Here is a 12,931-nt window from a genome sequence, read left to right on the forward strand (position 1 = left end):
ATCAATTGTAACAAGGTACCACAAAAGGCAAAATGTTAAAAATGGGGGCAGAGATACAGGAACTCTTGTTTTTAGCATGATCTTTCTGCAAAGCATGTGGTTCTGGCTACACTAAGAGTCATAGTCTCAGGTATGAGCAAATCCACCAATACACCAACTGTGTCTTTTAGACTTGTCTTACCTCCTCTGTCTTTAAAACTTCCCATATTCGAGCATTATCTTCCACCAGCCAGTGTCCAGTGCTTTCTACCTTGGCAGAAAGTTTGAATTTAGATACCACGTGAGTAGGTTCTCCCATAGTTTTCCCCTCCATCTTGAAAGAGCCAGGCAGGAGGCATTACGGATCTGTGTGGAAGAATAAAGCGTAGCCAAGGTTAAAACATTAAATAATATAAAAAGAGATATGAAAGCAAATTATCATGTTTGGTTTGTGGATAGAGACCACTGAAGCCAGTATCACAGTAGGCATTAACTTTTACGTTCACTCTTTATATTCTAAATAGTCACTATTGTTATTTTAATGCAAGTTTTTGGAGGTCAGGACACATTTTGATAATGGCAGCAGTGACATAATGGCAGCAAAACAAAAAGCATCGTCTGCCTGTTATATCTGTTCTTCAATTGGCCCTCTCAGGAGGAGAGATGGAAATGGGTAGATATAAGTAAAAAACCCAAAGTATGTTTTCATAGTTGATTCCATGTGTTGCATGTGGAAGAAGTGATGGCTATGGAATCAGGAGATGCTCATTCATTTATACTTCAAACATCTACTGAGCACTTGTTGATAACCAGGCTCCATGCTAGGGAAACACAAATGGTTCAGTACCATGGTTCTTAACCTCAGGAAACTTACAGCCTCAGGGTAGAAAAGAAAGTAAACAAGTAACTACAATATACTATATTACACTATAGTGTGCTAAATGCTGCAATAATTTCAGTTTCCAAACTGCAATAGAAGCAGAGAGGACCATTTTCTTTGACATTTATTGGCTGCATTACTTTCTTGGGCCTCAGTTTCATCAGCACTTGCTGTGAAGAGAGTATTCAAAAACTGATACCAATTCAGTAATGTCTACCCCTTTGACATCTTTCTCAATCTATCTGACATGACTTGTTCAAAACTTCATCACATTTTGCCTGGGTCAGCACCATACTCTTCTAAGAGGTCTCCTTGCCTCCATTCTAGTCCCCTTGAATCTATCCTTCTTAGGATAATTTTTCTAAAAGGCAAACCTGATAATAATGCTCCACCTACTTAAAACCTTTCCTAAAGAATAAAATCTTACTCCTCAACACAGCATCTAAGGTCCTTTGTGTCTGGCTTCTTCCACCTCTCCCCTCCCACCTCATCCTCTGTTGCCTCCTCTGCCACACTCTGTTTTCAGGCATTTGAAAGTACTTATGGTTCCCAAACAGATTTAGCTTGTTTACCATTGTTTCTGTTACCTCCCTACATCCCCCACCCCCACCCCACCAAGAGAACAGAGCCCTCCCTTGTTTGGTTCTTTCAGTATGTACGCTGGACAGATTTCTATCAAGTCACCTATAAAGCTTTATTATATTTATCTGCTTTCAACTCTAGTTCCACCTTCTAGTCATAAAAGTTCCTTCAGAGACAGTGCCATAAAATAATAAAAACTAAATTAATGTTTGATGAATTAGTTAATCTAGTCAGTAAGGAAATAAATGAGAATCCCGTGAAAATGAGAAGGCAGATATAATATATTCAACCTACAGATGCAAATTGAAGTTACCATTTCCCTTTGTTTAACTTTTTTATTGACTTAGCAGGCTATAAGCTCTTCATAACAAAGGGTCAAGACCGTCTAACATTCATTATGCACCCCAAACACTTAATACTGCAAGCTATAGTTGCTCATTAGTTAAGAATTGGCTAGTTTTTGTGAAAAAGTCTGTGAGGAATTGAGCATATCCGCAAAAAGCAGGTCTTATGCTCTCACAACCTACTTCCCAAATAAAAGTAAATGAAATAGGGATTGACAAGATAGGGATTGCAAAGGAGTTACTTCTCTGCCTTGGGGACTCACATGCTCATCTGTAAACCACGGCAAGCAAACCCATCTGCTTGCACAGAGCAGCGCTGAGAAAACTACTAACAAAAACCATTGTGAAGTACTTGGGAACATGAAGCACTTAATACACTCACATTAGGAACCAGGAAGCAGAAACTTTACAATTAATGATCAAAGTTCTTCTGAGTAGACATGCTAATAAATGATACTGATACATACATGCAAAGAAATAAAGATGAGTCATGTGGAGATTTCAGTCCAAAAAAAAAAGGTAAATTAAAATAAACAGGCAAAATGGAAACAGGCCAGATTAGTAGAGAAGGAAGTTCCATTGTTGTTATTGGAGATAATACTAAAAACAACAAATAGTAAATCAAAACAAAGTGGAAAAACTATATAAAATGGCTTTGGTTGAATCCTTTGCATATTACAGAAAAGTAAATGGATAAAAAAGACAAACTACAAAAGCTCAAGGCAAACAATGTAACATCTGTAAATGTAATCTCTCCCATTGACCCCACTACTCTTATACTACTGTCTGCCCACAGATGCTTTCTCATCTCCTTAGTGTGGGTGAAAGCTGGCAAATTTTCAGTGTTGGAGACTGAACTCTACTGTGTATTGACTTCCCCCAGATTTCTCCCTACCCTGTTTGGGAGGAAGTTGCAATTCCAAGTTTAAAAACATTTCAAAGCTCTTCACAAATAAGGAGGGACGCAGAGAAGCAGCCAGCTCTTACGAGGCTTTTTAAGTATTTTGAGATTCTCCACCCTATCTGAGACTTGAGCACTTTTTTCACCCAATCCCCATACATCTCCTCGCTCATGAAAACTGACCAGTTGTGCAATATATATTAAGCCCATTGCATAACAGCCACTGAGCTAGATATTTTTTATATTTTCTTTAATCCACACAGTAATGCTGCAGGGTGGAGGTCACCATTTTACAGCAATGGCAAGTGAGATTCAGAGAGGTTAAGTAGCTGTACCACACTGTTAGAAAGTTGCCAAGTTCCGAAGGTAATGCTCTCTCCACTAAGTCACTTTAACAGACTTGCTGCACCTCCTCTCCCATCACTGGTGGAATGGGGCCTCCCTTTTGTGCTCCTTCCCCCATGGACACACTTTGAGGCTAAAGTATCTGTGTCTTAGCTCATTGACACAAGAGTGTTCCCTTGAGAGATGGTCACATCTGATGAATATATAAGTAAGGGGAGAATAGATAGAGAAAAGGGACACATAACGAGAAAACAGATCATTCCCTTTCCTTTTTACTCAGTGTCAACTTCTGACTAGGGCAGTCACACAGAGCCAGGGCTCAGAAGGGCCCCATGCCTTGGTTTAATGCTCCACTGTCACTGTCTTGAAATTCTCAATACTTTTGTAAAAGAGGACCCCACATGTTCATTTTGCACTGGACCTCACAAATTATATAGCTGGTCCTCCTGCTGATTCATCTTTTTCCTCTTCAGATCTAAAGTTCCAGTTTCAGTTTGCTAAAGCTGCCAAAATGCATTATACCAGAATGGGTTGGCTTTTCCAAAGAGGGTTTATTAGCTTACAATTTTACAATTCTAAGGCCATGAAAATATCCAAATTAAGGCACTAACAAGACGATACCTTCTCTGAAGAAGGCTGCTGGCATCTGGGATACCTCTGTCACATGGAAAGGCACATGGCCAGCATCTGCTGGTCCTTCTCTCCCGGGTTTTGTTGCTTTCAAGCCCTGGCTTCAGTGGCTCTTTTGGCTTCTGTGTGTTTCTCTCTCTCTGAGGTCTCATAAAGGACTCCAGTAAAAGGATTAAGACCCACCTTGAATGGGCTGGGTGACATCTCAATTGAACCAAAAGGTCCCACCCACAAAAGGTCTGCAGCAACAGGGATGGATTAAAAGAACATGGCCTTTTCTGGTGTATACAACAACTCTAAACTACCACAGTTCCCCCTCTAACCTTTCTTTAAAAAAGTCATGAATTTTAGATTAGCTATTCCCATAAAAAAGAGCTAGAAGTCTATCTGATGGAGCCATTTTTTGTCAGAATTAAAACAGGAGACATACTATGGGGACCTAGAGCCTGGGATCCCCCTCCCTAATGGGGAATATAGCCCCACAGCACATAGCAGCCTGTGTGACCTGGACAGAAGTTAAAGTTCATCAGACTCCCTCAGGGAAGAAAGTATGTACAGATGGTATCTTAAACCACTTATCTTGTAAAGCATTGAAATTCCCCTCCTCTGATCATCGTTGATAACAAACCTCCAGACCCCTGTCAGGAGACTCTGCTAAAACTCTGTTCTCATACTCTATGTGTTCCAGTTTGCTAATGCCGCTGTTATACAAAATACCAGAAATGGATTGGCTTTTATAAAAGGAGTTTATTTGGTTACAAAGCTACAGTTTGAAGGCCATGAAAATGTCCAAATTAAGGCATCAACACAAGTATACCTTCACCAAAGGAAGGCCAATGGTGTCCAGAAAACCTCTGTTAGCTGGGAAGGCATGTGTCTGGCATCTGCTGATCACGGGTTGTGTTCCAGCTCCTCTCTCAGCTCCTGTGCATTCTTCAAAATGTTGCTCTTGGGTCATTTTGTCCTCTTCTTAGCTTCTCCAGAGCAGACTCTGGGCTAGCATTTCCAAAGCATCAGCAAAAGTCTGCTTTCAAAGGCTGTCTTCAAAATGTCTCTCTAAGCTGTAGATAACGTCAGGGGTCCACAACTCCAGGCATCTCTGAGCTAAGCCAGCTAGCATATGGATCTGTGCCAGCGTTTTAAAAGGACTCCAGTGATTAAATCAAGACCCACACTGAATGGGCGGGGCCACACCTCCATAGAAATAATTCAATCAGAGTTATCACCCACAGTTGGTGGGTCACATCTCCACGGAAACAACTTAATCCAAATATTCCAACCTAATCAACACTAATACATCTGCCCCCACAAGACTGCATGAAAGAATATGGCATTTCGGGGGACATAATACATCCAAACTGGCAAACTATGGAATGCTGTTGTCCTAAACTCTTATAACCTGCCCCTTGCACTCCCTGCCCTTGCAGAGCACTAATTCCATTTTCCTCTGACAGCTACCACCAGGACCCTCTCCTGCTCATAAGTGCTAATAAACCCATGTCTAGCCCTGTGTTTAGCATGTTCTTTGGTCTTAGGGTTGCACCAACCTGAGCCCTTCAAAAGCAGGGTTGGAACACATAACAGGAAGTAGACCACCTTCTACCTCTGATGTGCTGCACACCTTAGTGTTGAATACTGCCTTCTATACCCATACCACAGTCTAGTCTACAAGCCAACTGCCATGCAAATACCACTAACACGAGCCCATTCAACAGTGCAATCTGATAGGATGAAGTCACATAAACCTAAAGACACAAAATCTTCAGTTCTATATAAAAATTGTTCTAAAAAATCATAAGCCTTAAAGCTCTTTTGGAAATCAATTTTAAAGTAATGTCATCCTGAAATACCAATACCCATAGCAAGATTTCCTTTTTTAAACCACTGGATGGGAAAGTCAGCTTTAAGCTGGAGTGGGGTGGGGAATGGAAGCTATATGAACATAAAGGCAAGTATCTGACCGGAGATAATGGAAGCAAATTTCTTCACAAAAATTAAAACAGAAAATTGCTTGAGAACTGTTTTTTTCCCCCATTGTAAAAGGGTTGTGATTGTATGCTGTTTCTACTGCATGAGGCACAAAAGTAAAATAAGAAAAGGAAAGATAAGTCTGAAGGAATGGAAGAAAGATGCTCTCACTTGCTACTGAAAAACCATTTGCTGGTATGAAAAGCTACTGTAAAAGGGTTTTTAAGGTAACTCTGCCCTCAAGCCTTAGATCCCTAATACCACCAGCCAAGTTGATGTTTGTTTTTTTAAATCAAATTTTCTAAAATTAAATTCAAAGATCATTTTAATCAAAATTTATAAATCTTAACTGTCTTAGAAGTAGTTGATAAGAAAATGGGTAAGAAAGAATGTATTTCCTGAAATAAGTGTATTTCTTGAAAAATTGTGTTTTTAAATCTGTATCTTCTTTTAAAAATATTTACTAATGCTCTGCTTATGATTTAATATACACAATATATAAGATGATAAATTATTTATTCTATTTCTTCAAAAATACTCATTGACTGGAAAGTTCATAACCTTTTCTACAGTTGTAATGAAGGGCACAGTTGATGGTGTCGTATCTTAAATGACCGTGAAGTAACAAAAGTGAATGAAAACTGTCTGAACAAGATGGCAGCATATGAAGCTCCAGGATGCTATTGCCCCTCAGAATCTCTGAACAATGAGGAAAAACTGGCAGAGCCATCTTCCTCAACATTTTGAAGAACAGTTAAAGGGTTTAAGTAACTGGAAAAGGGCAGAATAAAGAAAATACAGCTTTAAAAATGGTAGGCAAAGCTTGTGGTACCCTTGCTGGTTCCCCCGCTCGCTCTCCCCAGTGTGTGTAGAGCCAGCCTGTACTCCCGTTGTGGGCCCCTGGGCTTCTTCCAAAGGAAACAGAAAACCACAAGGTGCATACTGGGATAATGGGGCCCCTGTATCTTGGTGCCATTATTATCTATTGGCAGCCTGAAAGACTGAACCAGGAACTCTTCTCTGGTTCACCCTCCCAGAACCTGCCCTGCAGGCATAAGTGTAAGAAACAATTAAACCAAAGCAACCTGTAATAGAGCTCCCTGGAGGGTGTGAAAATCTATTTCATAGGAAAATAGAGGGGATATTTGGATTCCTGTGAAAGGCCAGGGTGCAGGTAGGATTCCTGAGGCCATAAGCTAGCAAGTACAAACCCTAAGAAAAGACAGAGAGGATCCTATGCTTCAGTTTCACCTCAGGCTGATCTTATGCATAGGAGTATTAAAACTCTGAAGGCATGCATCTGCCAACACAGAGACAATATGTAAATATTCATTGGTTGATTTGTTTCTGTTAGCTCCTAGCACTCCAGGAAATCAACTAGCTGTATACAAACTTAAGGAACATAAGCTCATTGACTAAATCCCAGACTTAATACATTAAGATATTAAAATATATAGTGTGCGACAAAAGATTACAAGACAAAGAAACAGGAAATTATGAAACATCCAAAGGAACAAAATAAAAATTCAGAAACCATCAACTAAGAACACCAGACTCTGGACATGCCACACAAAGATTTTAGAAAAATGATCCACAATATGCTCAAGGAGATAAAGGAAAACTTGAAGAAAGAACTAAAGGATATCAGGAAAATGATACGTAAACAATATGAGATAGAAATTATAAAAAGAAGCCAAACAGATACACAGAAGTTGAAGACCACAATAAATGAGATGAACAATTCCCTAGATGGCTTCAACAGAAGATTTGGAGCTGGCAAAAAAAGAATCTGTGAACTCAGAGACAAGTCTTTTGAAATGAGTCAGGTTTCAAAAAACCCATAGGACTACACAATACAAACAGTGAACTCTAATGTAAACTATGGACTATAGTTAATAGTTAATAATATAATTATAATAATATTCTCTCATAAATTATAACAAAGGTACCACACTAATGCAAAGTGTTAATAATAGAGGGTATAATGGAAACTGTATTCTCTGCATGATTTTCCTGTAAACCTACAACTTACGTAATGAAAAATAAATTTTAAAAAGAGAAAAAATGGGTATTAACTATGAGTGTAAACATTTCAGATTCCATGGTAATATTCTAATTTCAATTTTTTGTTATCAAATTGGAAATATTTTTATGTAGCATGTAAAATATCATACACTGCATTGTCAAATTTTAAATAAAATATATATCATTTATTCTATAGTTAAAACACAGTGGAATTCAAAATAATTATAGGAATGCAATTTTCTAATTAGGGATGTGTGCTAGATTGAGTTGTGCACCCAAGAAAAATAAACCTATTTTAAATAGGAACTCTTGAAGATGTTATCCTTAGTTAAGGTGTGGCCAAACTGAATAAGGAAGAGTCTTAATTCAGATTCCTGGAGGTCTTATAAAGAGAAGAAACAGGACGCCAGGGTGAGACAAAGCCACTGGGAAGAGGCAGAAGCCAGGCAGAACCAGAAGAGATAAAACATCATCATGGGACACAAGGCAACTAGAGAAGCCAAAGAACTCTGATGATCACTGGCAGCCAGCACCAGAACATTACAGACTTTGGGGAGAAAGCATTGCTTTGCTTATGAATTGATTTTGGACTTCTCCTACCCTCAAAAACGTGAGTCAGTAGATTCCTGTTGCTTAAGCCAACCCATTATCTGGTATTTTCATAGCAACCTAGCAAACTAAGACAGTAGGAGCTATAGATATCAACTCAAAAATAGTAAAATGGATGCAAAGTACTCATAGAAAAAGAAGGCAACAGAAATGATAAACAGAAATTATATATATGCTTTTGCAGCAATAAATTTGTGTAAATTTTATTAACTGAATTAACAGCTTCTCAGCAGCTGACCTTGAAAGCCTAAGTATTAAGTGACAACTGGGAACACAAAAATTTACCATTACTAATGTCTGCTCCTGTTCAGCTTTCAAAAATAAGAGCTAGGGGCACAATTTCACCGAATTCTGTCAATCTGCACTTTGTTGAATTTGATTTTCCTTTCTATGATAATAAATAGTATATTAGATATCCCTTAAAATCATTATCTTTTCATCTCCATCTCCTTCCCTTTAAATGTTTTTGGGAGTAAAAATAAGAGTTTAGTGTTCAGAATCTTACCAGAATGGTTTGGTGCTCCTTATCTTTATCTATTAGGGCCATGCTTTTCTTCAGCCCCTGCAGATTCCAACATACTCATTAACAATACAGTGATTCTGCATTTTCCCTTTCTGAAGATAAACTCTTGCTTCTATCTGAGGAAATATTTTGATTTTTTAACTCAACTCATATTTCTTCTAATCTTGAAACTGACTGGCATTTGACCTGTTCCAGTCCCTTCCCATGATTATTTGTCTTTCTGCCATTTCTTTATTCCTACCTCCTATCATTCTCATTCTTCTTCCTAATGAACTGAGGTCCTTTCCAGATAAGACAGGTTTGTTTATTCCTATGCCCTACTATCTTCAACTCTTCCACCTAAAAGGCTATCAAGAACAGTCTTTGAATTTTAGTTTTACTCAAAATTTCAGAACAGGGTAGTGCAAAGAGCACTGAAATTCTAGTCAGAAGACCTGGGTTCAATCATAAGGCTACAGTTAATTATTTAACCCATAGGCAAGTCATTTCACCTTTCTCAGCCTCAGTTTTCTCATCTTTAATATGAGTACATAGACTATAAGACTGCTAAGATCTCTTACAGATGTAAAATAAAGTACTCAAACCCCTCCAATATAGAAAGCAAAACTACTATGTACTGGATTATTTTTCCAGTAGAGCTGAGGGATTTAACTACTAAACAAAACAATGATTTCTGTGAGTCACTCACATATTGTACTTATTTCCACATTATGCATTCACTATTCAAAAGTCCAACAAATAGTATAACATTATAATAGCCCCTTGGCATTCATGGATATTATATCTGAGTTTTTCGGGAACAACCCAAAACTCCCTGGCTTGTAGTCAACTGTAAGTTTGCTGAGGCTTTGTAAAGTGCTCACCAACCCTTAGCATCCAAATCCACCTTCGGGGGTAGAGTTCTCTAATCATGATTGCTATTGTGGTATTTTCAATTCTGGGCATCCAAGGTCTCAGGATTCTGGGGAGTGCGTCAGTGGTCTCAACTGGCCACTCCTATGAAAACAGAGAAAGAAATCGGCCATTGGGAATCAAGGATTCCTGTGTGGAGGCAGAAGACGGGCACAGAAGGACATTAAGGAATTCAGACAGGAAGGACTGCAGGAAGCTCTGGCATAAAGAGAGCTTCCTGGAGCTGGGAAGCATTTGATCTGGGCAAGGAGGTTCTTCAGATAGTTTCATGGGCAATACTAAACATAGGTGGTGTGTGAAGTGACAATATATATCGACATTCTAGGAGGTAAATTTCTCTTTGAAATTGCAACAGCACTTCCAGTCTATATAAAGCCACTCACTTGTATTCTGTACATTGCTTTCTTTTGCTTTCCCCAGCTTACTCTTGTTAGACTTCAGTCTTGTTAAGAACAGGACTGAGCAACTTACTATATACTGCTTTTAATGTCTGAAAAAGCTTGATCACCCTTTTTTAAAAGATCATTGTTTTATTTTTTTTCCATTAAAAAAAAAAAGTCCCCAGTTAACCATTATGATATATTTTGGGAACAAATGTCAATAATTGGGCAACCATTTTCAAAGGTATTTTAATCATGTACTGTTTCACTGAATGCTGAACAAGGTTGCACAATAGGAGAGTCAGAAATGACTTTCTCTGAGAGCAACTGTCTCCCATTAAAAGTAGAAAATTAAGAGTGCAAGGCATCCCTGCTTTATTCAAGTTGCTATCTCTTAAAGGATGGTCCAATTGGACTTCTGACTTTGTGTACTTTTCCCTTCTCAATGAAAGTACTTGGCAGAAGTTTTAAATAATAAAAACAATTCAAAAAAAGAAAAACCCAGACTGAGTTTGTTCTACCCTTGTGAACCTCCCTGGAGGAATGCTGCTCTTTGCTCAGCAATTCCTGCTCAGCATAGAGTGCCAGCACAAGGAAAACAGCTGGGCTCCCTTCCGGGTCTCCATTCAGTGCCGGCAGTCTGGTAACAAATCTTCAAAGACACACATGGGGGAGGGAGAGAATACCCAAACAGAATAGAGGTCGCAAAGAATCCTTCCGAGTTCTAAGAGAGATAAAGGGAATTCTAGGAGACTGAATTTTTATCGCCTGCATTTTTATTACAACAAAAAGCTCAGTGATTCATGTCATTTGAAAGCTTAAAATGAGACTGAACTGTAAATCACATGACTGTCCCAGACTCAAATGTTTCACCATTCTGTGAATTCCAGCTTTAACTGGCTAAATGAGGGTAAAATGTAAAAGCCATTAGGAGAGCATCATCCAGTTCAATGGTCACTGGCTAATTTTTACCTTCAAGTTGAAGGAAGGTTAGCTGATCCAGGTCAGAACCATCCTTGATGTCTCAACAATAACAACATCAGCAACATTCAGAATTCACTGGGCCAAACCATAGGCTAGCAAGTCATAAACTCAGATCAAGAGAGGCTAAGGAACAGCCCCACGGTTTCTGTGGAGCCATCCTGACCCCAGAGTCTGTGCCCTCACCTCTACACTACACGGCTATACTTTGCACAATCACTATTTTACTTACAAAGAACATCAAGTAAGTGTTGAAATTCTGAATTCCCAGGAATCTGAGCTCTTTAAAGGATTCAGAGTTGGGCTTCTCATGAGAGGAATGCAAAACTCTAAAAAATTTAGATCCAGTGAAGGAAATCTGTTGAGTTTACCAGTTAATACACAAAATCATTTCAACAAACTACCAAATATATTGGCCCTTCCTCATTTCAGGTTAAAGAGCAGTCTGTTCTCGACTTTTTACTTTACTATAAATAGAACTCTAATTACAGTCACTTTACTAAGCCATTGGAAAACAACAAGTCTTGATGAGTGAAAATCTCTTTCAAGAGAGCACTTCTGGGACTGACATGTGCAGTAAGTTGGCTCTAGGCCAATCTTTATCCCTTTTCTCAGTCTCTAGCAGCAAGGACACCATGATTTTCACACATACCATATACTGTGAAACATCCTTCCTCTTTCTTTAGATCAGACAACACCTTTCCCCACACTGAGGACTCAGTGATTAGTTTCATGTAATAATTATTAAATCCAGTTGGTGCTGCTCGATAGCCAGATACCAATTTGCTAGTCTTAGTAGGTATAAGAAGCTTTATATTCAAAGCAGCATCTTTATTTCCTTGTAACCATCATGTTTCTTCCCTGATCTTAATCTCTGGGATCTCATCCTGGGGTAGGAAGAAAGCCCTATAAGTGATGTTCAGGCTGAAAGGCTGAAGGACAGGGTCCCCTGCGGGGGAGTCGGTGTGCCTTGTCTTAGGATAAGCTCTACTACTGGCTCATGGTTTTAACTTTCTTTTCAGCTTTTTCTGAACTGTACCTGGGATGCACATGGCATCCATCCTATACAGGATCAAAAACGCAGTGACCCAGGTGAACACAGGAACACTAAGAGATAATTAAAACCAAGATGGAAACTGCAAGAGATGATGCTTCCCAACTCTGCCTGTTGAACAGATATTGTGGGTTCATCCCCCAGTGACTTCTGTGCCCAGAGCTAACACAATGAAGAAGTTAACACCATACCTTACAGAATTCTAAGAAAAGCTGCCAAAGGCTTGAGCTTACCATAGCATAGTGACATTTTCAAATTCAATCTAGTAAAGGCTGTTCTGTTGGTGATGTTTCATGTGTATTGGAGAAGATGCAATTTCTGCTTTCAGTGAGAGCCCCATTTGTCTTTTGGTGAACTCTATAAAAGCATACCAGCTTTTTTTTCTTCCATTTTTTTTTCTCTCATGTCAAGCTCTATAAGAGTGTAGGACAGAGAATGTTGCATTCATGTGAACACTGGATGAGAGACAGCTGTTGAATTTAACCTCCATTAAGAATGGAACCCTCACATTATTTTTCAGTGAACCCAAAGTTCTTAAGCCTAAGTGGAGGCAACTCAAAACCAAATTCTATTTACAAATCTCAAACAAATTTTCAAAACTTTTTTGAAAACTGCTCTGCATAGCAATAGAGTCAGGAGTATTTTTAACTCAGCCTGCAGAGAGGACCTTGTTGGTAGATATTAAATAGTTACTGGATTAGAGCGTACTTTTTCTTTAAGATTGCAAATATTCCTAGCAGGGCCAAGCCTGGATTTCTCATCAGGCCTTCAGAATACCACCAGTCATCTGTCACAGTATTTTCAAAGGCTGCATTAAA

At 38.9% G+C, this 12,931-nt stretch overlaps 1 protein-coding gene across 3 annotated transcripts in view; it reads right to left on the reverse strand.

Moving 5' to 3' along the window:
- RGL1 (ral guanine nucleotide dissociation stimulator like 1) overlaps window positions 1-12,931 on the reverse strand; it is a 266,774-nt gene that overhangs the window by 176,440 nt on the left and 77,403 nt on the right. For 2 of the 3 annotated variants that reach the window (XM_037825183.1, XM_037825186.1), the window contains exon 2: window positions 182-345. In XM_037825183.1, the coding sequence (XP_037681111.1) occupies window positions 182-313 (132 nt within the window). In that variant the 5' untranslated portion in view covers window positions 314-345. Of the gene's footprint in view, window positions 1-181; window positions 346-12,931 lie in introns of those variants that run through there. The other variant, XM_037825184.1, reaches the window with a different exon arrangement.

This window comes from Choloepus didactylus, chromosome 2, assembly GCF_015220235.1.
Source record: "Choloepus didactylus isolate mChoDid1 chromosome 2, mChoDid1.pri, whole genome shotgun sequence".
NCBI classification, from domain to species: Eukaryota; Metazoa; Chordata; class Mammalia; order Pilosa; family Megalonychidae; genus Choloepus; species Choloepus didactylus.